Source organism: Phaenicophaeus curvirostris, chromosome 8, assembly GCF_032191515.1.
Source record: "Phaenicophaeus curvirostris isolate KB17595 chromosome 8, BPBGC_Pcur_1.0, whole genome shotgun sequence".
In the NCBI taxonomy this organism is placed as follows: domain Eukaryota; kingdom Metazoa; phylum Chordata; class Aves; order Cuculiformes; family Cuculidae; genus Phaenicophaeus; species Phaenicophaeus curvirostris.
In genome coordinates, this window is record NC_091399.1 from 24,606,969 (window position 1) to 24,634,873 (window position 27,905).

The window sequence follows — 27,905 nt, forward strand, 5'->3', positions numbered from 1 at the left end:
TTTCCCCACTGCAACAATGCATCTTCATCACTAATAATTAACTGCTAATTACTGTTGCCGAGAATACGATAGTGGTGTTTACCACCTTGTTTTTAATTTCAGTACAGATGCCTACTTAAAAGTTATGTAAATACATGAAATTACAGTACATTTTCCTAATGACCCTGCTATGTCTGAGTTTGATCCTATTCAGTTGTGACTAGAGTAATGAACAGTAAAGACGACCTCTCTTTTGCAGAGCTAGACAGACAATTTCTATTGTATTCTCGACACTTAAATCATGAAATGTAAAAAAGCCATTCTAAGCAGGATACAGCTGGGTTGAAGGACTGCTGATGCCAATTATGCTTCGTACATAATAATCCACATTTTACCTATTTGGAAAAAAAATTCACATTTATTTACTGCCAGCAGGTGTTAAACTTTACACTGGATATTAGTGATGGGCTCATTATTAACAGGTTTACACAAAGGGATGAAAAAAGCAGAATTTTGTTGAAACAATTTACATTTCATTAGCTTTTTATCATAAAATAAATTAATTACTAAATATAGGCAGAAGGAATATGGAAGAGTAATAGTTACGTTTTATTTATTTTTTTTTTAAAGGACAGGCACCTTTATTCACGAGAAAGCTTGTGAGAAGTGTCCAGTGTCCCCTTTACCCCTTACCACCCAACCCTGATTAAAGAATGAACAGGGAATTGAGTTACAATCTTTGTTAGCTCTACCAAATTTGTGCAAGGCTTGGCATAATTGGCTTCTAAAACAATTTTCTCCCCAAATTATGGGGGTTTTTTGGCAATAAAAAAATCCAGAACTTAAGAATAAACTAACTTGTCAAAGCAGAACACTGTTTACAGTGAAAAATAAGTGAAAACGGGTAGAACTTGCATTTTAAACATACTACTGTACTATGAACAGAGTGTAAGAAAAACAGCTTATAACATATGTGCAACCAAGAGCTTTTCACAATATTTTCTTCAAACTCTTTAAAATTATTTTTTAACGACAATTATATTTCAGTTGGACACAAATGTATTTATTTTTACCCTAGCAATAGAACAAAATATAATTTCTTTAGCCATTTTCTTTTTCATGAGAACGGTTCATTGTACAGCTGAGGAAATATATGAAATAAGGCCTGTGGCTTGATTGCTAGTGGTTAGACATGTATTCAATCTTTGCCCTAATGGAAAAGATTTGCAGTGAACTGCAAACTGATGCAGAATATCTCTCCTGCTTTTGCAAGTCTTGTCAGGAATAGTAAGGTACAGTAAATTTGTCCCACAGGATTTTAGAGCCTACGCCTTGTATATAATACAATGTAGGCCTAGAAAAAAAAAACATGGTGCAGCCATATTTACAAATTTAGTTCACAAACTGCTGCAGTAAAATGGCTGGAAAGTGTTTATTTCTCTTTTTTTTTTTTCACAATTTTGTTAAATTCAGCAGCAGAAGATATCTTAAAATACCTTGTTGGTATTTCTTTTCTTTGTAACAAATAATTCATTTTAGTATACTCTGTGTATATACAAAGTTTTTGCTTTATAAAAATTCACAGAACTGCGAGGTCCAGTCATCCCCGTTACTGGAGAACCACAGGGTCAACAGAATTGTCTCTTCAAGCAGATATGAGGGAGCCTGCATGGGGCCAATTAAGTCTTTTTAATACTTGTACGTGGCCTTTAATATTTCTTTGCTACACTATTAAAGGCTTGTCACTAGTTGCATTTGTCCTTCTCTAACATCTCCTTCTGGAATACATCCTTCCTTGTTAATGGGAATTATATAGCCGTCGCTATTACCCCTGCTGATTTGATAGTACATCTGAAGCTGATGGCCAGCTCCGAGGTTTGGCATGCTCTTGTAGTAAATGTCCTCATTTTCGCTCCTCCTGGAGGGAGAGAGATCATCTTCAACGTCAGGGCTGCTCTCTGGGTACGGAGAGTCTCTGAGATTGGGCATGCTCGTGTAAAGAGAGTCTCTGTTGGGGGACTGGAGGTGGTCGTCAGCCTCAGCTGTCAGCTGTGAGACGTAGCTGTCGGTTCCCTCGGTCTTCACTTTCTTCTGGGGCTGGTACAGAAGGGAGTGAGTCCGCTGAGGAATTAGCGGGGCCTCGAGCTCTTTGTGGTGGAGCTCCAGCCCGGGGGTGTCGCTGTGCATCAAAGATGAGGCGTCGGCCACGATGGCATCATCTTCGCTACTGCTCCCGCCGATCACAGCTTTGGCCGGTAGCGTGCGCTCCAGGTTGTGGTTCTTGCTGCTGCCCCGCAGGTTGTTGTGCACTAACTCCGAAATGATCATTTTCTCAAAAGCGGTATCATTCAGGCTTAGTCCACAGTCTACAACTTGCACACTGTCGTTATAGTCTCCGTTGCGCAACGAGTAACTGTTGTTGAAATTACCATTTAGCGGTAGAGTATCCATGGCACTTGTATCCCTGGCATTGTTCAGTGAATGTCCTGAAATGGAAAAGGACAGCTCTGGTTATCGCCTGCCGTGCTTTTTATCACCTCGTTACTCTTTTTTAACAAAATTCTTTAATGCAGTTCAGGACAAAGTTGTACTCGGAAGTAAAGACTCGAGAAAAGGTAGGTTATTGAACATTCCCAAATGTAAACAGTTGCACACCTTATAGGAAAGATGTCTTTTCAAAATAGTAACGTGTATTTCCTGTGGGGAATAGTGGCATTTAAATTTCTTAATTTAGTGTCAATTCTGTGACTCTTCCACAAGGAACTGTTCACTCCATGCCCTTGCATATGTAATGCAAAGCAATTCATTTGGAAAAAGCTACGTTTTGAAGTACACCACCATGATTTCGAAAAAGAAAATTAACAGAATTTGTCCTAAACGACACTAAATTAAAAAGGAATTAGATCAAGACGTAACTGAAGGTAAATGTACAACATAAACCCACGTAACTGGCAAGCAACTACTTTAACAACATTTCTAACATTTTTTCCTTTTTATTTTTGAGATGAAGGAAAGAAAAGAATGAAAAAAAATGGATAAATACGAAGAATTTATGTTAAACAAGGACAGCCATCTTTCACACTACAGGGACCAGGGCCCACAAGCACCATCCAACAACACGATAGACAGCAGGTGGAATGACTCACTTTGGACAACTCACATCATGTCTGTCTGCTCAGGCTATCTGGCCTAAGAGTAGCTGATATATAAAAGAAAGTAAAATGATTTATTGTAACATGATGAAGAATTACTGAGCTTCTCAGCAACTTAGTCAGAGCAAGGGTTCAGCAAATAAGATTACTAAGCAATAACAGCTTTTCTTTTCCCACTTAATGTAATTTTTTTGCACTAATATTCTGTCTGCCAACAACATCCCCAGACTTCTAAAGGTCAAAGTTTGCCTGCAGTCTGCATCAGTCACAGTGACAGCACTGAATGAACCAGAATAGTTAATTAAGAGTTAGGCCCATGGTTACCATGGGCATGGAAGTCAAATGCAGAAATGTTAGGAATTTCTGTAAGTATGGGTCACAGAAATTAAACCAAAGAATAAATATTAGTTGTGGAATGGGAAGAGGAAATCAGCCATGGCTGATATCTTATAGCTGCTGGAGGAATGACAGATTGGGTAAGTCCTGGAAACATGAAAAGAAGTTTAAGGGGGTGGGGGGGAGAAATGAAGTCTTGTGATGATTAAGGTCTTTATGTTTTTGGTTCGGGGTTTGGGTTTTGTTTTTTTTTTTTGGTAACGCGTTAAAGAAAAGATTTTCCTACAGACACAAAGACATGTAAACTATGACAGCACAGCGCTTCCCAAGCAAAGGAGAAAGAAAAAGGAAAAAATAAACTTTGAAAGAAATTAAACAGTTGGAACCATGGAAAGTCAGATGGTGAGAGCATTCCTAGAAAATCACTTTATCTACAGATATGTCTGGAAATAAAGAAAGAATGGAGTGACTTTACTGAAATGAGACTGACCACTGTGAGGCTGCTGCATTATATGCAAGGCTTGGAGGAGCATAAGAAAAAAGTCATTTTGGAGAAGATTATATGTTTTCCCATTTTGGGGTTTTTTTTCATAATTAAAGCTGCAGCTTATCCTAGAAAATTCAATCTTCTCTGGAAAATATTGTTTTCAATTAAAAAGTAATTGCGTTTTCTCATGAAAAGAGTTTTGTCTTCAACTTTAAAAAATAGACTAATAATTTCCAAATAAATCCTGGGTAATTTGCAAATAATTTTGTATTTGCGTTATTGTTAACTCCTCTCCATGTGTACTGATTTAAGCAGCGATGAGGGTTGTTTGAAAGGTCTCTTTAAGCTTTGATTAAACAACTTTGTAGTTTTGCAATTTCATATATGTTCCAAGATTTTTCTTGCAAAGGATTTAGCTACGCAGAACATATGGCATTTATAAAAGCAGACAACACATGGACCACATGCTGGCATTCATTTCCCTCATGAAAGTGATTTAATTCTATAATTTTAATTCTCATTTCTTCTGCTAAACAGATACCAAAGTATATCTGATAATCCAAAATGAGTTTTCTATGATATACTGCAGAGTTAAGCGTGCTAGAATATATTCAAATTGGTTTGATGAGGCAAATTTTGTTGCCCATGATCAGGTAATTCATTTGAAATCTTTCCATAGCCTGTAGCAAGATTACTGTGGGAATGTAAAAATATAAGTAAATTGTTAAACATTTTTGCTTGACGCCGCTTTGGGTTTAAATGGCAAATTATTTCAGCATTGCATAACTTGGGTTACCAATAGCGTTTGCTACAGACCTCATGTTGTTTCCCAAAAAGCAGTACGCGAGTACTTTTTGAATGTGGAAACATTTCATTTGCAAATTGTGAACCACTTGCCCGCTGAGTCTACTTCATGACCGCTAGTTATGTTTTAATTGTGCCCATTAAAAATCATGCTGAAAAAATTTACATTTGATAGGCAAAGTTAAGTTTTACTCCCATACTTGTCTCTCTGTAGGTTGCTAGAGGAAAGCATAAGGAAAGTAAGAAAACAAGAGAATGAAAATAGAAACTACAGTTCAGTTTAAAAGGAAACTTGAAATAAAAACTGGAAACAATGTTTTATGAGATCTTTATCAAAGGTTTATCGTTCCAGTTATACTAGATCAAACAGTTACTGCTAGATATTTACTGATGAATTGCACTGTGGTTTAGTTAAACAAAGCAACTAGGTAATGTAACAACAGAAAGTTTGGTTAAGCGATGACACCCTTTATTCCTGCAGAACTAAACTATTCTAACTGTTTATCTCGAGATTTTCCTACAGGAAAATTATCTACCATAAAGCTGCACTATACTATAGTTTAGGTCTGTTTGACGCTGGATACAGTTTTCTGCACGGGGGTATCCAAAGGTGTCAAGATGCCTTGCGCTGCTTTAGTATCTAATCCGTTTCATAACCAGTTTTTTTTTCAGCAAGCTTCAGATTCAACCTTATATTGCATAGACATGATACCTCTAAGTGATATATATCTTGAAGATGGGCTCTCGGACCATGTGGTGTCAGTCCTGTAATAGTATATTAAGATTTATGCCACCTGTGTTAAAAACATGGATAATTATTGGTAAATACTGTTATGGCAAAGGCATTACTATAATATAGTGCAGTTTTACAAGCTGACATTGGCAATACTGTATTTCTCAAACTGACAGAAATTCAGAATGTACGGCTAGGGCATCGCAACTTGAGTTTCTATCTAGGGAAAAGAAGGGATTTGGAGCAAGCCAAGAAAAGCGGTTTTATTCAGGAAGTATAAGCACACCTGGTGAGTTAAACACAGGAGCTGAAGGGGCATTACATACAACTGTTTCAGCGAGCAATGTGTTATAGGGGTTGTTAGTGCCATGTGGTCGAAGAAGAGGGTTTGTTAGTAGGTAATTGCCAGTCATTCCTAAAGCAAAAGAAACAAGAAAAAAATTGTCAGTTCTTTAATTTTAGGCTGACAGTTTCAATAAAGAATATTTTTTATTCATCATGAATCATGTAGGCCTTGTCAAATGTAATTCAGCTGAAAATTTCTGAATGTGTTTGAGCTATGTGTTTGAAATGGGAGTAGGAAAATACAGTCAAGATTCCAGTAATTTACAGGTGCTGTCCAAATCCCCAAAGTAAACACCTAGTGAGAGTGACATTTACTAATGTATACAAAATCACTGTTACACAAGAATAGCAATTAAATGTGTAGAGATCAAGGTACTACACAAAGCTTCTATAACTTTAAAAATTATTGTCTTGAACACTTCTGTCCAGAACCGAGAGAACTGAATTTTTCAAATTGAAAGGTATAGAAAAATCTCTTATGACAGGATCAGAGCTGTTATTCACTTTATTAAAAACACACGGAGAGGGGAAGGGAATTTCTGTTTTCAAACAGACAGTGCATGACAAACTGCAAGAAGCATATCTTAGTATATGCAAAAGTATGCATGCTGAGGGGAAAGAAAAATATTTGCTCTAAGAAATCAGAGCGTTCACATTTTCTCCTGGGACATTCATGCTGCAAACTTATCTGCCAGGTTTTGAAAAAGAATTCCTCGAATAACAAATTTTCTTTAACCAATCAGTTTACAAACAATGAAAGACAAAGCAAAATACTGCACAAACAGATTTCTTTTAAACCCATTTTATAACTTAATGCAACACCATTTAAAGAACTCTTGCAATAATTAGGAAAAAACCAGTATTTTTGAGAAATTATTAGAAATTGAATTAATCTCTGATTTTTAGCTACTAGAAGAAAAATGGGTTGGAATAGTGACACCCCCCTCAGCTGCTGTGATTTAAAACTTACTCTAAACACTTCACTAGGGTAAAATCCCACTTACTTTTCTACTGTATTGCACAGCAGTATATCAGGATCACCGTATTACAGACCCAAGGACAACTGAAGAGCCAGCTAAATTTCTATAGGATGGGTATTTTCCTTTGGCAAAGAAAAAATAGTATGTATTCCAAATACTAATGCTTCTGTTCTATCATAGATGCTGGGTAGCAGAAAACTCTCTGATTCAGAGAATTATTGGCTAATAATATGCTAATCTCATCTGAAAGTTTCTATCAGTGTACAACTGAAAGGGTTTTATCATAGCTTTTTCAGTTGTAATGTACTTATTACTAGAAATACTAACTAAAGTATTTTACTGTTTGTATTTTTTATGTTGTGTACTATCTTCAGTCTCAGTTAAATTTATAGTTAATTTATATTTCTTCAAATCAATTTTTTTTGCCATCGTTAAAAGTTTTACTTTTACTTAAAAGGAAAAATGACATTTGCCATTCATTATTAAACTACTCTTGTATGTATATATCACTGAGATAGTGACAATATTGCAACTGAATAAAGATGATGGCTATTTTTTCTTATCATGGCAGAACATCTCCAGTGACTTGAGACTGGAGCTCTGAAACAGAAGCTTCCAAGACCTCTGTTCAACTATAAAATAACCGAGGGTGCAGCAGGTTAGAGCAAACCTCAGCATCAAATTAGGGTGAAACCCCAGACTTTTATCTACAGTGTATTTATGGGATTTTAATAAAGCACTTGAAGGGAATGTGCTTTATTCTTGGCTATGAAACATATGTATTTTATACTTAGGAGAAGTATAAAATAATTAATTAATTTTGATTGTTCTAGAGGAACACACAAGATTCAGATGGGGGAGCAGTGAGACACACAGATCTTCTCCACTTTTATAAGCAAACAGTAAATACAGAATCGTGCTTTCTGAAATATTTTCTTTCCAAAATAAATGTGAGTTAAGTACATGTCCCTACTACCAGAAAGCAAGAGGGGTGAATTAGCTAGTTGTGGTTGATGAGGGCTTTACAGCAGCCCTGACAGTGGTGAATTTTCTGTTTGAAACTGAGTTGAGTAGGAACTGGTCGCAATGAGATCAGGGCTACACGTTGTTCTCCAAGGGACGTGGGTGGAAGAACAGGCTTTGAACTTGGCTTGCTTTGAACTTGGCTTGTACAGAGCAGTCTTCCCTCCACTGATAGCTAAAACTGCCTTTAAAAACACAGAGGGAAGGGGAGAAAGGAAGGGACATTCTGTCTGGGTTAATAACCCTGTCTTCTAACTGGACATGAGAATGAGCTTACAGATTTCAAAGTCTGTCTGAGCTGAGAAATTTGGAGTTTTGGCTTCTCTGTGCGTGAAAATCTGGATTCTATCCCATGTGACAGATATGATGCTCTTTGAAATAGAAAAGATAAATGCTTTACAGACATCTTTTGCATAGAAATTATATCAATTAGATTTCACTGGGAAAATTTCTGCTCCTAAAAATCAGTCAAATATGCATTAAAATGTTACTGCACTCATATATTTCTGTCCAGATTTAACCTATAAAGGTTAGGAAAGATTTAAAATTACGATCTTGCTTTTAAGTTAGATTATTGATGAAAATTATTTAAATACATTCCCGTGAATGGAGGAATTCAACTATAGCAGGGGGCCAGCTGAGGGAACACGTTTTGAAAAAGGTGCTGGTGGTTGACTTTAAAACTGTTTTTAGAGAACATTTGTTCCAGAATTTTTTTTCAAAACATTCTTTTCAATTCTTCTGTGTTAAATGATATAAAATCTATATTAAATTTATATATATATAGGCTTCTAAAACGGAAATGTTCCCAGTGACTGACCTTGATTAAGAGTTGAAGTGCTGTTGATGTCACCTGAGATAAAAGACGATTCAGATTGTTTTCTCACAGTGTCATTCCACATTCTCCTTATACGACTCTGTTAACATCAAGCAGTGACATAAAAGCACAGAAAGTTATAAAAATATTTTTTTCCACTTATGTGCTATTATGTAGAATATTTGTGTTTATTTTGGCCTAAACTAAGCCATTCTTCTAGCAGGGAGTGAAACGCCTTCTTTTGTTATTAAAACCCTAATTTATTAAATTTCATTTAGATGAAAAATAGCGGTATAAACCTTCCTACAAACTAGCCCCTAATTACAAGAAAAATAAGGCGTTTGCGTTAGACCAAAGTAAACGGAAACGTTTAAAAAGAATCAATTCTAGTATGCAGAAGTATGTATTCGCCATCTAAACGATAATACTGAGAAGACAATTAGTGCTTCTGATCAGAACACATCTCAGTAGGCTTTTTATAAATAAGGTTAATTAAAAGATGCTGTCAAAATCTTTGCTACCTGAGTGCCAGAGGAATAGCGAGCGCTAGTTCTCGTCGTTGATGCCTTCACTGAACTGTGGGGACTCTCAGTTGGCAATCCACCACAGCAGTAAGAATGTCGGAAGCATTTCCCATATTCCTTACGTACCTAGGGGGCAGAAAAAAAAAATTACTTAGCACAAAAAAGCGCGTCAAATATCTCTGCTGGCAAAAATACATGAACCTTGTATCGAAACTCTTCACATATTTTTCAAGCAAATAGATAATTCTTGTCTGTTGAATCGTTACCCATTAACAAAATGAAGTCTTTTTCCCTACTTTGCGGCAGCATTACCTGCTATCCAGGATTTTTGAACATTTTCAAGGTATATACACACAGCATTTAGATGTGCCTCAATAATCGCTACTGAGTTATTTATGGGCTTATTTTTACTTCATCTTCACACGGTAGATTAATATAGTGAAGTTCACCTGAACTGAACGCTGGCTGAAAACAGTCCTTTTTATCTAAGCTTTTGGTGCAGAAACCACGGAAAGCCTATCTTCCCATCATAAGCATCCAAGAAAGGCTGAGATAACTAACCTCTGCGCTGCTTGATAGTGCCCATTAAGTTATCCCTTCCAAGAAAGGGTGTAAAACCTGTGATGACTATAAAGGTTGACATGATCACACTTGTTTCAGGATTGTATAAAGCTCATGAACGCCGCTGCCTCCCTCCACGCAGGCAGCCAGCAGTGGTACTGTCAGTGTTTCAGAATTTGGAACCATAAAGGCTGGCTAACGAAGCATCTTTCCCTTTCAGGAACAAACTCTAAAATCTTCATTATTGTCTTTGTTGAACCTAAAAAACTGAATTCACCTATGTATACGAGATTTCTGACAGAGCAACAAAACTCATCAGGGGTTCCAGCATTTGGCCTGCATTTATTCACCTTCTCTTTCCAGTGACCTACTGGAAACTTTGCTTTTGTGATTTATGTGTGTTAACATTTGTCATGGAAGTAATCGGGATTAATTTACAGAGCAGTTAATTCTCTCTTATTTGATGACTGATACATTGACTACTACTTTCAGAAGAGTCTCAGCGTAAGTGAAAAGATATAGCGGATAAAATTTTTAAAGATGTATAAGTCTAAATTTGTAAATCTTCCCCCAGATGCTTGGTGTCACTTCTACATCGATAAGAGTCCTATATTTCTAGGAAAAGTGAGATTCAGCTAATGTGGAAATTCAGATTGATCTATGAATATATAAAGTTTTATATAAAAATATATAAAGGACAGAAATAGAGTTATGGGTGCGTAAAAAAAGAAGAGGAGGGGAAAAGGGAAAAAGTTAATAATGTGGATTTACACAAGCCATGTGTTGTTCAATATTACGATACTTTCACTGATGGAATACATACTGGGATGTTTCTATAAACCACAAGGTCGGCAAAAATATGAGTGAGTAGTTTGTGCCTTAGCTTCACGCTAGGGACAAGAACTCATCTTTTTATAAAAGTATATGGTACATATTTTGAGTGGATCCCTATTTATATGAGCACAAAAGAGACACAAAAAATGACAACAGAAATGCATGGACATAGAATTATCATCTTTAACTCTGTGGTCTGGAAAAACATAAGTCTACATATATCATCTTTAGATGGTGTAACACCTAAGAAAATGCATTCCTGAACAGTAATGGATATTAAATGCTCCAAACCACTACACAGTAGAGACAATAGCAATCAAAACTGTATTTTTACCCAAATACCACCCTCCAGGGCTGGTTTTGCCTAATGCCTATATTGCAGTGAATGTACATTATCTGTCAGTACTGCACATTCCACTGTCATTATTTCTAAATTATAGCTTGTTGGAAACTGATGGAAGCAACAGCACTATCATCCTGTCAGAACTGGAAACATAATAGTTTTCACTTTCACAATTCTATTTCTCTGTTCAATTTAGTGACCAACTAGTAATAACAGAATAAAAAGACATTAGCTATGCAGACAGAGGATAAGATGATATCCAGTCAAAGGCATCGAAACTTAAAAAACTTAAATGGCAGCTTTAACATTCTTTCAGGTGTAACTCTTATTGCTCTAGGTTATGCTTTTTCACACTTGACTGGTATTTTAATATTGCTTTTTGCTGACTCCACTTAATATAAAAACAATGCACAGCTGTAAAAAGAAATAAAAAAGGAATCTGGTTTTGATTTTCAAGTCCAATACAACTGGTAGAAAGGGCAACATTATATGAAACCCTAATCTAGAAACTATTTGCATTTTGAGAATGTTTGCATTTTCATCCCTGTCGTCTTTCCTTAGGCTCAATCTCCCCTCTAAGTGTGCTTTTGTTCTCTCAAAATAAGAGGAGTGCCGTGTTTATCTAGAGAAAATTCTTTCTGTCTACCAGATTTTTTCCTAAAACATGGCTGACTGCCATTGTCTACACCAAATTTAGAGACGCTGATACTGTTAGAGCTGGTAGAGTTGAGAACACGCAAGAACGTGATTTTTGTATTTACACAGCAATGCTTTATCCAATAGTCGCAAACCATTTTATAAATATCAGTTAATTATGTCTCTGGTGAGCTAATTATAATGGGACTTAATAATTGCTAGGTTTCCAGCCTAAAACCAGTAAAATACATAGAATCTAAATACTGCAAATTGGGTGTTTCCAAGTGCAGGATGTAGTGCACTTTAAATTTTTTTGGGGTGAGGTTTTTTGACATTTACCCTTCCTCTCAGCTCGTTTCTTTCATTTGCTACACCTTCAATGAATTGTTTTCTTTTTTCCCCTCATTAAAGCACCTCTAAGGCATCCTTGGAAGCAGTCATCACCCTCAGTCTAGGGAATTCAAATAGAAGCCCACCCAGCTGTGCCCTTCACCTCCTTCTCCCCTCTTTGCTCCTCTCTCCCATGCTAGATTTGTCTTTCCCCAGCAGATCTGCTCCTTCTAGACTCCTTTGTTCCTACCAGGCAAAGGGGAGCAGAACTAATTTAACACAGCCTGCTCATGAGGGAAGGTTCTTGCCAGAGGATTCCAGTTGTTCTGGTTAAGAGCACAAAGCTGTTGGATTGCTGGGGAGAAAAGCAGTCAGGCTGATATCTTTGGAAAACTCTCCTCATTAGCGGTTGTCTCGCATTTAATCACTACTTTTTTTCTAAGGTGTGTTGAAGTTCACAACAAAATTAATTATTGTATCTCACTAAATTTCTTAATGAATGAGCACTGATAGCACTATCCCTGCCTATCACTTGTAGCTTCACGTGGCAGCTTAACAGGATCTCAGGAGAGGTCCTCTGCCTTAACCTGAGGAAAAGAGATAGTTTCCAGGCTGAGGTGGGCTGATACTGGAAATGATCCTTTGTTTGCAGCGCAAGCACGATTTGCTTCACGTGCACACGGAGGACTTTTTGGCTTTAAGTCCAAACTAATACGTATCACATTACCAATATTAAACACTTCATTTTTTTACACTAATTTTCTCCCCTAAAGCTTCAAAACTTTTCAAGCCCAGGTTGGACTTGCTGGATCCACTTTAAACCTACCCAGGTCACAGACCAGCACGCAGAGCAAGATTTGCTTTTGAATCCTGGTCCCATCCTCAAACTACTTCAAAAGACTCCAGTCCTTGACACTGCTATTTTTGATATCTTTCTTTAAGAAATACATGTGGTATTAAAGAGTTAGGGAAGACAAATCTGTGTTTTTAGAAACTTACTTTCTTTTGAAGGGCACAATGGAAGATGAAAATAAACATTCCTTGGAAAGCATTAAATACTGTGAAGAGATACGTCATCACAACAGTCCCCTCATTGATAAAGAGCAGGCCAAATGACCATGTTAGGCCAAGAAGACACAGGAGAGCAAATGCACCCAGGACCCAGGATCTGTAAAAGAAAATTGATTTTAGTAACATTAATTTTAGTAACATTATTTTTAGTAACACACTTATGAGAATGCGTATCGCCAAATCCAATATTAACATTTCAGTTCCTGCAGTTGACTTTTTTACTAGGTTCATATTCAAATGTAAAAATTCCTTGGGTTTAACCTTTTATCTATTAAAGAAAGAACAATTCCATTTGGTAATCTTAGTCTCCAGTGAAAACAGCAAGAGTAGATGTGACCTTTTTCTTTCTCAAGAACTGATAGGATGTCAAAACTATTTTGAAATGTAGAAGTATAGTGCAAGCCCCAGCTACTCCATTGCTTTATCTGCTTTTACAGAAGAGATTGATAAATCTGGCTTAGCCACTAATCACACCATAGATTTTAAACAGTGGTGCTGCCATATGACACCAAATAATGTAACACAAATGCACAAAGGTTAAACAGCAGATTAAAAGCCTAGAGCCCAAATCTTTAATGCTCCGATAAACTCGGCTAAACTGAAGCTAGATGATCTAACTTCCGCATGAAGAAACCCTGCTGAAATGTGACAAAAATATGGATATTGCTCTACAGAATAGTCTAAAAAAGATTCCATCATGAGTAGGTTAAGGAAAAGGAATTGTAGAGAACGGCACGGAATGAAAGGGAAAGGGAATTTAGTCAGTGAATTCCACATCTAACTAATGATCTTACTTGATAAATGGCTTATTATCTTCATAGCTAGAAAGCATTATAAGCAGAAAAGAGAAACAAAATTATTAGACAGAATTGAAACAGAAATTAATAAGAGCATTTTTAATTGTCTATAAAAATTAATCAAAATTAGGAAATTCAAAATGCAGAGGCAAGCAATTTAAAAGTATAAAGGCATATAATAGTTAAAAATTCTTTAGCAAATTAGGTATCTCAAGAGTAGTTAATTAAAATTAAGGGATATCCACAATATTGACCGAGTTTGTAAAGTTAAAAATCATGCCAGAAATTTGTTAATGTAGGGTTCTATCTTACCCAGGTAAGTCCGTATTATAGTAGCCATCACAAACACGGTAATTACTGGTGTGGATGAGAAGACAGAAAGAGGAAAAGGAAGAAAAGAGAGAGATGCTAAAGATTAGCTCTCTCTCTCATCATGCATCATGCAATGAAGCTGATACTGACCTATCTAGAACATCTAGTTCACAATTTTAGCCTTACTGGAAATCTCCCCTTGCCATTTTCAACATTCAAAGCAAATCTCTAAGACCCTTTCGCATCCAACCCTCAGTGTTAGAATGTTGCACCATCCCTTCAGTGTGGATAACAAACACCTTCAGTACAATGTAAAGCTATAGAGAGTACAGTAAAAGACTAGAGCTGCCAAAGCCTCGTTAATAATATAACACTTCTATTACTCTGCAAAAGGGATACTGCAGTACAGCACCACGATAAAGTAAACACTTGTTAAATTAGCATGAAAACAGCAGATAATCTTCAAGTTAACAATAATAATAGAGTCAATTCTCTTGGGAGAACAGGATTACGAGTAGAAACTGCTCAGAATCCCTAAATCAAAAAGTCATTTAACAAAACAAACTTAATATAATCATATCAGCCATGCAAACAGGACCATCATTTTTGAACTGCATTTTAAATGCAAATGAAATTCCTACAGTGTTGTGGCATTTCGGTGAAACAGTTTCCTGGCACTAGTTCCAGGCTGAAATTATCTAATTTTGACCGGCGTTTGTGACATTACAGCAACAATGTGACGAAAGCAGGATTGGCTCTGCTTGCCATTAATTGACATCTGCAGTTGCTGGGAGACAATGGCATGTGCTCCTAATGGAGAGTAGCTTTCAATCAGTTCAGCAATCAGAAAATAATCATAGTTCTCATACTTGAACACAAAGCACTTACTTAATGTTTTCCAACCTGCTAGAGTCTGGTTTCAAAGTGTTTGAGTGCTTCACCATTTTGCACAATGTGATCACCAGGAAGATAAGATTCAGCTGTCAAAACAGATAAGAATGAAATTAAACTACTTCAAGTAATAGGTTGAATAACGATGATGTTATAGACTAAACAGTCCCCATGGTTTATTTTCAAATATGTAGTGAAACTGGGTACCTGCATCAGACAGTCTGTAAAAGGTGATTGTAAATACGGACGAGGGGGAAAAAAAACGTTAGAAGCCCTTGTTTCACTTAATTTTCCAAATTCACCTCATCATCACAAAGCACTGTATTTAGCTCATGTTCAACACTTGTCATTGTCAGTCTAGCTCTGTTTTCTAGCGAGTTGTGCTCGGCCCCTGTTCACCTTTGCCTGTCACCTCTGGCCCGTTCTCCATCCCACCGAGCTCCTCTGAGGACTGTGGTTACCCCTTTATTGTATTATACCAGTTGTCTTTTTTTATCACCCCACCCTGCTTCTGGAATGTTTTTTTGCCTTTGCTGGTTTCTCCCTTTCTGGTTTTTTTTTTCGATTCCCTTTTGTTCTGAGAAATACCACTGGGGTCTTGAAACAGCTTAAGTGCAACTGAAGAGAAAGAAAAAGGAAGGGAAAAAAAAAAAAGAAACACCAAGATGCAGCAAACGCATCAAACCTAATGGTGGGGTAGACATGTGCTGGCTGTGCACCCTCCCACTGCCCTCTTTCCCTTTGTAGTCTGGATTCAGTCGAAGCGACACCGCACGCCACTTGAGGGAAAGGACTCTGCTGTCTTCTTCTTGTTGTGCCATTCATATAGCTAACACCAGGGAAGATACTGAAGGTAATTTTTTATAGTTTGCCTTTTGTGAAAGAGAATCACAGATATCAAAGGTACTAGGTGCCTTTCTCCTATTGATTTCAAAGTATGTGAAGAGCACGGGTAAGCCAGACACAAAGATGCCTGTAGAACATGGGCTGAAAAGTGGTATACAGATAATTTGAGTAATTAGTATGCACTGTCCTATATCATGCAGACAATTCAAATAAATGAAAGTAATAAGAGCTATGCCCTTTCAGGGAAAAGGCAGACATCCTTATCCACACGACACGGCTGAACCAATAGCTAAGAGGAGATGGGAGAGCATCCTTGCCATCCTTATTACACATGTATTAGATAGATTATAATCCTGTTCTTACAACGTTCTGTATGTATCTGCAACTGGTTACTGATGGTCAATCCCAGACTCTAATTTTGGGGAGCCTTTGGTCTGAGACAGCATGAAAATCCTCACAGTTTTTATAACATACCAGTTCAGGCCAGGTGTGTTCCTACAGCTGTATCCCAGTGGTCAGAAAAGTCACTCAAATCCTAAAAGGCATATCTTAACAATCTAGAGCAGAATTTTGAAGGCTCTGATCGGAGTCTGTTAATAAAGATATGTATAGAAATATTTCCTACTGCTACGGGCAATCAAGTTATCATTGCTGCTGCTGTCTCGAAATCAGGGTGGACAATATGAACTATAATGCAGTTCTCGACAGCAGAACAGTATGTGGCAGCTTCTGACCTCATCGGTGCTGATTCAAAGTTAAACACTTTTACAATTCTGTCTTGAGAAGAATACGAAAAGTGTACATGATACAAATAACAAAAATAAGCTTTTGTAATTTATTTCTGTCTGTGTTTCAAGAACTGACAAAAAATCCTTCACCTTTAAGTGGAGAAAAATACAGAGTGTAGGTTAAGCACGATTTCAATAGCTGCAAAATGTAATGGAAGTGTCAATAGCTCATCACTCTGCTGATTACCTTCTATGATTCTTACAGCTAATGATGAACCAGTTGAGAAACACTTTATTATATCATTGTGATCTTTCTCTTATTTAAGTTTCCACTGTACTGCGTAAGTTCCTTGGGTAAGAAAACAAGTTGCTTCTCTCGCTGCCCTGTGCACCTGACAGAGGTCGGGGGCTCTGCGCGTGACCTGTCCCTCAGTTCCATGCCTTTGCAGGCAGACTTTCTTCTTCTGTACTTGAAAAAAAATTCTTGCACATTTTGGTAGCTGAGAGAATGTAAACTTCTCCAGCCTGATTAAAAAAAAAAATGTAACTTCAATTTACTTCTTGTGCAAACAAACAGATCTAGCGCTGAGACATGCCTCATGCCAATCCTAAAATGTAAATCAACTTTGGCTGCAACCTATGCAACCAGGAGTGCTCAATCCAGCTCAGGACAGTATTTACAGCACAGCTGGAAGCTAATCCTTGCCTAAGTAGCAAGTACTCTATTGTAGTAGCAACATCATTCTTGGATCAAAAACTCATAGACATGGCTTACTCATAACTGACTGCCTTGTGAAATGAGAGGTTTTTATCCTCTCATTCTTTGTGCACAACTGAAGTGCTAGTTTGACATAGGAAAACCAAAACCTTGCATTCACATACTAACATTCCTTTAATAACATGCAAGCAGACACGGCCCTGCTCCAGAGCCTGAGCCAACCTCCAGTGTATTAAGCAGGTTTTATGTAGTATGCAGCTCTGTCTGCTTACACGTGCTTGCTGGACTAAGGAATAAATGTACACAGCAGTTTCTTAACAGACATTCTAATTATAACTTAGGTACAGAACTAGCTCACAGAAATAATAATAATGCTGTATCCCAGTAGATGATGAAGTCCTTGCAAGAAAAAAAAAAAGCAAAATATTGTCTTTGAAGACAAAGTAACTATGACAACAGAGCATATGATACTTGTTTCTCCATCACTGTGAAATATTGCATAGATTTCAGTTTCAGCAGTCAAAAGACCATGGTTTGCCACTTGTTCAAACATGCTGGCATCTCTGTTACACATTCTATCATTATCAAAAGCCTATTTTGATGGCTTACAAATACTATAACCAAACCTTTCGTTAGATTTGCTTTTGGCTCCCTTACTACTCTTCATCTAGAAATGGATTGCCTTGGAGGAAAGTCATAAGTTAAAGACTTCTGGGCATCCTGCCATTTTATTACATGAGACACTAAGCAGTGAGGGAAGGGAACCTGTTGGCGAATAATTGCTTTTATAAAGGAGTGGCTGAATTACTTTTCTTGATGAGAAATACGTGGGGGGAGAAGGAAACATGGTGCTTTTGCACTGATTTGTTCCAACTTTGTATAAGGAAAGCTTTTTCAGCCCTAAGGAACCCAGTCTGAGCTCAGAGCCGAGCCTGTTTTGAGCAGCGGTTTGGACCACAGCTCTCCAGAAGTCCCTTCCAACCTGAAATTTTTGACTCTGTGAGGACTGAACCATTACTGATCTAAGTAAATGAATCTGTAGATGTTTTCCAGGCTTGAAAGGCAGTTAGAGTAGACCATATTTCTTTAAGAAGAACGCTCACCACAAACACAAAGTACTCTGGGGTCACCTAAACGTCCACATAAATGCAACTGAAACCAAACTTGTAAGGGAAAAAAATGGCCTCTGACAATAACGACTTTCTCATCGCTTCATGTAACATAAAGGAATAGTGACTGGAGGGGCCTCAACCTACCAACTGGGCTGCATCCATCCCCGTGAACCACAATCTGACCCTGAACAGGACTGCTCTCCTTCAAGGATAATAAAAAATATAAATACATCATATAAACACACACAGAGCCATGGTGCATCCATCTCAAACAGTCAAGAAATCATATCCTTGATAAAGTCAGTAAAATCTCTTTCATGCTGGACTACTGGAAATCAGACCAACATTCCTTTGAAAGCTTAAAATAAGAATTTAAAAGTCTGGTCAAGGATTATGTTCATATTTGAAGACTCTGTTGTGATATCAAAACTGGTAAAACACACAGTTTCAGTAGGTGGAGCTATGATATGAGATGTCTTAAAACATCAGCTGATGAGAATAAGCAAAAATTTGGACTGTATTATATTAATGTTTATACTAGATTTAGCTGTAGTTTCTAAAATACACTATGCACTATAAGAGACAGGATACTGGATTACATAGAGAACTGGCTTAATATATGCTTTGATTTTGGAAATGTATGTGATAGTGAAAAAAAATACAATAAGAGTACATTTTAAATACCAATTGCTACTTATCTGTTAATATGAAAAATACAATTGGGTAGAATGGATTGAAAGAAAGACCATTAGATATATGTTAAAAAAATAAATAGTAACTACTTTAAAATACAAATTTTTAACAATTTTTATGGTAGTAATCAAACACAGCACCATGGATGATCATGCTCCTTTCACAAGCAACACACACGAGTGCCATTTCTGTTTTGGAAATCAGAAGGTACTGGACATGAAAAATAGTATAAGTAGGAATTCTGTCTTTCCAACACCTGAAACTTTTGAAAGAGGGAGTGTTTTCAAGTCAAATTAACATTTAAAAAAAAGTGGACCTAACAACCTGCACAGAAGACTAAGGGACTGGAATTAGTTGCAGGTACAATGAATTAGTAGCCAAATAAAGCTAGAGTTTGCAATAATTATAATAAATTTCCTCCTGTTAGCAATAGCTAAATACCATTTATCAAGCCTCTATTATAGTATTATTTTATTATAGTATTATTATTACAAATATTGCCTGCTATATGCATCACTTAGATACATAAGCTTACAAATACAGCCCATTTTCATAGGAAGAGCTCCATTATGTGTGCAACCGTATGTTCACATCCACTGATTCTGGTGAACTAGTGCCTCAAACTGAGTGAAAAACAAAACTATCTTTCTTATGTTAATCAAACATCCTAGGAAATTTCCTTAAATAACTTCCAGCAGCCTAATACATTGGCTCCATCACCCATTCCTTGTGACAACATCACCCATTCCTTGGATATGAATGAATATGGATCTACATACAAGTCAAAATACTCGGCTTTTCTGACCACACATTACAGGAGTGCACTGTTTGTTTTATAGCCATCAACCTGCTCAATTGAATCGTGTCCGCCTGAGCTTAGCAGCTTAAAATTCATTCCACACAGCCTGCAGTGCTGACATGGATATGATAAGACAGAAGAACAGAAACACCACTCTGAAGTAACCTAGCTGAACTGCACATGTTCTGACCCTTTTTGAACTCCCCGGAGCTTTTGTTACCTGGCAAATGCAGCTCTAAAACTGCTCTTGTATCTCCAGATCTTTGCTCTTAGCCATGCAGAAGCCTGTTTCTCTCTGGGACTGGCAGAGAGAGAGGTGCTCTCTGAAGAAGGCTTCTAAATGAGTGTGCACACTGAACTCTTACTGAACTGAATTAATTATTAAAGATGCAGATGGAGCTGTCCAAATGATAAGAACAGCTCCTGACGTATCATGATCCAAGCTTTCATTAAACCATTTCAGGCATACTAATGGTTTCCCACCGCTCATTACTTACATGCTCTTTTCTCATAGATATAATAACCCTGGTGCCCAAAGGCACGACAGGCTATGGAAATGGTGAAGTTGAAAGCTCCTCAGAAGACATACTAAGGAACTTCATACTTCCCCCCTATACCTCCCATCCTCATTTTGTGCAAACCTGTGTACAGATGCAAGTGTGAACGCTTATAAACACAGAGGAAAAAAAAGTAAATTAAATCAGTAAGCAATTCTATTAGAAAGAGTTTCACAGAATCATAGAGCATCAGGTTAGAAGGGATCGTCTCTCAAGGATCACTTGGTCCAATCCTTCACAAAAGTGTGATCTAGACAAGACAGCCCAGCGCCCTGTCCAGCTGAATCTGGAAAGAGTGCAGTGTTGAGGAGTCCACCACTTCCCTGGGGAGATTATTCCAATGGTTTTCATTCTCATTGTGACAGATTTTCCTCTTGTGTCCAATCAGAATCTCCTCAGGACTAACTTGTATCCATTATCCCTCATCTTTTCCATGTGACTACTTTTAAAAAGGGACCAAAACTAAACACAACATTCCAAGTGTGGCCTGACAAGCTCTGTGTAGAGTGGGACAACAACTTTATCTCTGCTGGGGATGACCTTGTTGATACAACCCAGTACCTTTTTGGCTTTCATTCCCATAGTAGCACACTGGTCGCTCAAATTGAGCTAGTTGTCCACCAGGACCCCCAGGTCCCTTTCCACAGAGCTGTTCCCCAGCCGCATAGATCCCACCCTGTGCTGCACACCTGGATTATGTTTTCCCAGGTGCGAGACTTTACACTTGTCCTTTATATCCGTTGTGCATTTATGTGCATTGAGAATCATAAAAGTGATTTGATTACATGTTAAATAGCTTATCAAAGGGAAATTCGCAGATGCTACTGATAGCAAGTGAGCTACACTACAAATACGGCTCCTTCTTTGGTAACGTGGCACACGACGTTATTTTTCAGCCATTATACTTCTCACACTTGTTCCTCCAGCCTCTCTTGCTTTCTCAGTTGGGACGATTAGAGGGCAAAGCAATTGCTAGAGAAGAATTACTCCCAGGAACTGTGCTGTGATTGCTACCTGCTGTTTCATATTTTTGAAGTTGGGAATACTACTCCCAAAGGCCTTTTGCGTCTCAGCCTAAATGATTTGCTGGAGGATAATAATGTCATGGCCAGTAAATAATAGTGAACTATGTCTGTACATGGTCAATATGATTAAATGTCCTTCACCTCTATTCTCACTCTGACCTGGTTATGAGGAAGTGAAAAAGCCATCAGCAATGCCCAAAGCTTCCCATCTGAAATGTTATTTTAAAGCAAGGGAGAAAAATAGAGGTGACTTAGCAAAATACTCCCAGTAACAATAAAATAAAAAGCTAGGCACAAAAAGAAAAATTATCACCACATAATCAGACTCCAGGTAACTGAACTAGAGTGGCATGAAACTTGGAACAATTTTCTAGTAATGATTATAGCATCTACATGGAACAACTTTGTGTTGAAAAGCGTTGTCTATCATATTGAAAATACTAAATATATTTTTCAACTGTAATTGAAGATTAAATGAGAAAAGAATATCATCCTGAGATTTGATTTAATTTAAATGTATTCAGAATAAACTGTGCAATTATTATAGTTAATACTTAAACCTTACAAACACTATAATTTTTCAAATGCAACTCATACACATGTGAGTTTTGGCATCTACATCTATTTCTTTGAAAATAGGCCACTGAACTCAAACAACTTCTACACTGCACAACTATCTTTTCTTAAGTGGCTGCTCAACAACTGAAATAGATTTTGGTATAAACAGAAAGTAAAACCAACCTAAATATAAATAAGCTTATTTCAATATTGAAGAGACCAGCAAGGATTAAAGTGCCTACAAAAGAGTAGCCAAGCACATTCTTTATAAAAGCTCCGCAATCAAAGTATTAGTTTACTTTTACATAGAGAAGTAATGTAAGCTACAAAAAAATGTTGAAGTAGTACATCTGGCGCACAGATCTAGAAAAGTCAGAAATTTCAAAATAATACCTGATGCATGGGATTCAGGCTGAAAAAATAATAATGACAAACTACAAACCCTAATTTTGGAAATTCAAGGGAACTGAACTGTTAATATTTCATACTTCTGTTGCTGTAGAGAACACAGGCAGGAAAACAGGTAGCTATTTAAACTTCCAAAATCATGAAAACAACCTAATTCATCCTTCCAAACTATCAGAAGCTATGAGAAAAGCTCTCTATGTACGCAGGCCCTATGTCCCCAGCCTTCTAGAATAGTCGAGCTTTAAAAACATTGAAGTAGCAAAGAAAAACAAGCTAAAGCAAAACGCACTTCTTCCATTCACTTTCCTCCCAACGCCCTGTGTTGGGCAGTGTTTGTATTATTAGTCTGAAATAACAGGGAGATTGTTTTGCCCAGGGCTGACAGATGACTACAGGCTTTTTACCTGAAAGCACCCAGAGAATGGATAATTGATGTATGAATTCAATCTTAAAAGGAGAATGGGGCACACACCTGGGTTGTACAGATGGGTGTGCCTGCACTTGGTGATTTTACTCAACCAATTGCAAGAACGTCCACCCGCTTTCTTCTGGTTAGACGATATTCTATTATTCATACTAAATCAGATGAATTCGTATGTCTGACACACATTACATGTAGCACAAATACACACAGTAGTCATGGAAAAACATATTTATGCAAATACACATACAAATACCACCTAAGCGTAATGAAATGTAAGATTTACTTAATTATCCAAGTCATTAGAACACTCTTTTGAGATAATTACGTTGGATAATTAGCAGTTAAATTCTGGAATGTGTACAATAGTGACTCAATTGAAAGCAATAATAATGGTTCCTTTAAAAAAAAATCGTGCGTTTAGTACTTCATTGATTTTTCATATGACTGCACATGTCAATACGACCTTCAGAGTTCAAGCCATTAGGAGAAAATGGCTATGCTCTAGTGCCACCACAGCTTTGACAATTAATCATTTGGTCAGCACTCTTCAGAGATTTCTAAACATTTATATAACCACTGGTCACATTAGAAATTGTTTATAAGAATTTTCATGAAACATCTTGTGAATAACAACGGTATTGACTGATATTCAAACTTTTAAACTTTGTTATCGGCCAACCTAAAAGGAAAGGAAAAACCTAAGTTCTTACCAGAATAATAAAGGTAACGGGTCCAATGAAACTCCAGATAAAATAGTTATCTACATGGAGCCAGCATCTAGCATGGAAAAAAGAGAATGAAAAATGAATTTTAGTGCCTCAGTTGAATAAATACAAACTACAAAAATCCTTCTTAAGCTAACATTTTATCAGTAAATAATGATAACCATTGCACGGTACCACTTACTCCATGGACAGTTTTTCTTAACCTGAAACTCTTCTGATGAATTCTGTTTAATAACACCATTAAACTTGAAAATACATCATCAGGAGCAGCTAACATATAGAAAGAACCAAAACCAGTCAAAAGGTTTGGTCACAGGTGCTATCATGGACAAATGAATCTCACATCAGTAAATATTTTTCATGGGCTTTTAATGTAACTTTCAAAATATGCCTTTAACTTTATATCATAGGCGAAGCGCTTACTCCAGAGGAATACAACACTGAAAATGTTCAGATGCCGTGGGTTGCTGAAAAACAATATGGTATAAATAAAATGCCCCAACTGGGAGTTGAATAGTAGAGAAGAAATACATTTGATACCAGACTAAATGACGTGTAAACCTATTAGGGCTGGCTTCACTTAGCGATTCGTTTTTCATACAGCCCAGTTCCCTGCAGAATTGCTCTTATTTGTCTTTCATCAGTAGCAAAATCAAGCAGCTTTCTTGTAGTTAACAGTATCTTCCCATTCTGTAACTAATTTCATCAAAGGGCAAAGTAAACACTATTGGAAGGCAAATTCATGCCTCCAGCAACTCCAGTCCTCAGATATATTTTCTGTCTACCTTCTGTCGCTTTCGATATATATCTGGATTTTTGTAAATAAAAGGCAGGGGCTAATTTTAATCCTGCTCTACCCGCCTGATAAAATATTATCAAAGTGAAACATATGGGTTAGAATATTGTACTGTCATAATTCAGGACTAGAGCTAGCTAGAGGGGCAGTTGGAACAAAGAGATCTAATGAAGCATCAGCTTAAAACTGGGCGGTTAAGCCTGTCAGATACTTGAAGTTGAGAATTTTTACTTAATATACATTTGAGGCCAAAAAGTTATTTACTTTTTCAATTTGTTTCAGGTCAATCTTTTGTGTTAAAAGAAAGACCATAATTTAGAATCGGTCTCTCTAGAGTACAAATCCTCTGAACCTAGAGAATTACAAAAGACTTGATTGTAATTTGTGCGCAGCATTGCCATTCTCTTACCAATAAAGCTTTCAGATGGTATTTTAGTCTGTCAGGGACCCTCTGACAGCTAATAGGCTTTAAAAAAATTATTCACTTGAAAAACACTCAGGTCACTTGCAATTACTTACGCTTTCTCTGTTCCGTAGCTCTTATAGTCAATAGCTGCTGAGACACCAACCACTGTAGCAGGGAAGAGGTAGCCAGCAACGTAATAGTACTTCTTCCTAGAATATTCACTTTCAAATACTTCTACTAACATTAGATAAAGCTGCACTCCTTCTAGACACATCCAGGCAAAGGCTGCCAGGAAGAAAAAGTGTAAGAGACCTGCGAATATTGGACATGCAATCTGCAAAGGAAAAGAAAGATGGAAATATAAACCACAAAATCTTCACATTACATCTCCAATAAAGTAGTGTGTGACACAAAACACATACTTCTAGCTGAGATCTTCCACAAAAGCGGGAGCATTTTCCCCTCCTGAAAACATATGCTGAACATTTTCAAATACTAATGTGTTCCCAGTAGCTGCAGAAAATAAGTTCAGCTGAATAGCATGAATGAAGATAAGGAAATTGTGCCCTCACCCTCAATCTTCAATTACAGAGTGGACTTCTCAATTTTATAAGCAATCCTTGAATTTTGAAATTGATATGGTCTTAGGGCTTACAGTTTAGCTAATCTGAGACATGAACAGTTGGTTCTAGATGCATAATGCAATACCGCTTATTTAAAATCATGCAGCAGCCATCAAGCCATTTTTATCTCCTGTAATTTGGAAGTTTCCACTATCGTAACAGAAATCAATTTGAATTATTAAGATTTAAACTCGATGAATTGCTTCTGAATGACAGAATTAATTTCACCAGTACTGCCAAAAAACTGCATGAATGTGCAGAGTAAAAAATGAGTAAATATACAAATAAAGCTCTGTACTAATATATGTATGAAAAAGTAATCAATAGCTGTTGAGACATAAGAGTACAGAGACAGAACATACATATATTCCCAGTGTGTCAACACTTAATTTCATCACCCCTTTCAAAGTTTAGAGCCACCTGCTTCATTAATAGCTCATGTTTCTCAACTGAATATGAAAACTATTGCTGTAAGTGGGAAATTAAGGCCGTGGTGATATTTTTGGTGGATGTAAATACTATTTATGGACATGCTTATCTTATTTTCACATTGAGCTTTTATTTCAGCCTTGCTGCGTCAGAATGCTGAACAATTGGCAAGGTTGTCATGTTTTAATTCAAATCCATTTCAGTCGTTTTATAGAACAAGATCGGTGCACACAGAGAAAACTTACCTTGTACTCTGTCTTATCAATGCCTATTAGGAAAATGAACTCGGCAATGAATAGGTTGATACAAAGGTTCTTGTGAATAGTGTTACGATCACTTTGTAGGCCACGGAAAAAACAGAATGTGAAGATGCAGATGGCCAGGCAAACAAGGGAGATGACAATTCCCACCCAGGTGATGACAGTGAGGAGCAATTCGTGTACGCCATCTTTGTACTAGAAATAACCAAGAATGGATAAAATTAATATGACTCTTTATCAGTGTAAACAAAAAACCTGTTTTCACAGGTAGCATCAAGAAAAGTCACTTGTTCATTACATAAGATGGGCAACACATACTCAGTAATTTCTCACTCTCAGGTCAGCTTCCCAGAGGACTAAAATTAGGGTAAGCTAAGATGGGCAGGTCTGAGAGAAAAATGTGACTATTTTAGCCAGATCAGATAGCATTTTTATTTTTCTTATGACTCACTGTAAACTTGTCAGACAAGAACAAGCAGAGGAAACATAACATTTGTGAAGTTCCACTAGGCCTTGAAGCAAACACAGAGGAGAGGTTTCCCTGGGACCTCCTATAAGGGTACATGCCCTTTCCTACAGACCTGGAGCTCCACAGCAGAGAAGAAAGCAACGATATACACACCAATTAGAACAAAATGAAGAATACGTGACGTAATTCCATCTCTAATTTCATGTTTAGCTAAAGAAGGCTCCTTTCTTCAGTTGCGACAGAATCACTTCTGTCATGCTGATTATCTTTTCTGCACACTTTCCAGATAGAACAGGTCTATGGAAAGTCTCGCCTGCTCTGGGCCCTTTGACTCAATTCCTTGGTCTTCCTGCTCTAAGGAGAACTGGTACTTCTGCTCCCAGGGAGCAGCTAGCACAGCTGCCCCTACAGATACTCCCCAGCTGTACTGAGGGGAAGTCTGTAAAACGATTATAAGACTGGTCAGTAACTTTAAAATATGAATTCAAGAAAATTCTTGTCCTTTCTTGTTTTTCTTTCCTGCTTGGAACTTTATGGGTGAGGAATAAAAGTGCTACAGAAAGCAAATTGCTTTGGAAAGTGTGGGTAGAGGCTATACATATGTAAGAAACTTCACCGATTTTACATCTTGCTAAAAATTTAAAACTCAATCTTCAGAAGTTTGTTCCCTGCCGGTGGCTAGAAACATCATTACCTACCACAATTTCCCGATGAGCCATAAGAATTGCAAAGTTGGTTAGGTGACTGCAAGCACATGTTGTATGAGTTTTATTTGTGTCAACCAGTTTGCAGCCTTGAGTTGACCAGTATCCCATCATAGTCCTCTCTGAGTAGTTCCAGAAGGAACAATTTGCATTGAAATAATTGTCAGGCTGGGAGACAAAAGGATAACATAAAATGAGGATTTTACACACTAAGATGGCAATAACAATTGTTTAATATGTGTAAAGGGTAATTTAGATTAAACTTTGCATGTTTCGGACAATAAAGTTTTTCATCAGCAAAACTGTGGACTATGTTAGACAAGGAAGACGTCTAGTTTAAAAGGGACTTTATAGTCCGAAACACTCTAAAGTGTAGTCTCAATTACTGTAGACCCAATCTTAAACAATTACAATTTCCATCTTACGATTTTATGCACTGATGGCACATTATAGCCATTTTTGCTTTCTGCAAAATTAGGACTGCAAATTTATTCTAGTGATATTTTCCCTGTAATTGAGAATTTGAAATTATGATCTTTTTCCTTTGCAGCTTGAGTCATGCCAAAGTCATGTGAACGGACATCAGGAAAAAGTTCAGTCCACAATGCCTATCTATTTTGATGAAAACCGATCAAAATAGACTTTAACAAAGAGGCAAAACCAGAGGAAA

At 37.2% G+C, this 27,905-nt stretch overlaps 1 protein-coding gene across 18 annotated transcripts in view; it reads right to left on the minus strand.

Annotated features, from left to right (window-relative positions):
- Positions 1 to 377: 377 nt before the first annotated feature.
- The window catches only part of ADGRL2 (adhesion G protein-coupled receptor L2), a 394,437-nt gene continuing 366,909 nt past the window's right edge, over positions 378 to 27,905 (minus strand). For 3 of the 18 annotated variants that reach the window (XM_069862790.1, XM_069862787.1, XM_069862788.1), the window contains 12 exons: positions 27,230 to 27,403; positions 26,048 to 26,257; positions 24,864 to 25,084; positions 23,534 to 23,600; positions 14,953 to 15,044; positions 14,065 to 14,109; positions 13,750 to 13,776; positions 12,884 to 13,052; positions 9,178 to 9,306; positions 8,660 to 8,756; positions 5,778 to 5,906; positions 378 to 2,465 (listed from right to left, as the gene is read on the minus strand). In XM_069862790.1, the coding sequence (XP_069718891.1) occupies positions 1,711 to 2,465; positions 5,778 to 5,906; positions 8,660 to 8,756; positions 9,178 to 9,306; positions 12,884 to 13,052; positions 13,750 to 13,776; positions 14,065 to 14,109; positions 14,953 to 15,044; positions 23,534 to 23,600; positions 24,864 to 25,084; positions 26,048 to 26,257; positions 27,230 to 27,403 (2,115 nt within the window). In that variant the 3' untranslated portion in view covers positions 378 to 1,710. The other 15 variants (XM_069862793.1, XM_069862805.1, XM_069862792.1 and 12 more) reach the window with 12 other exon arrangements.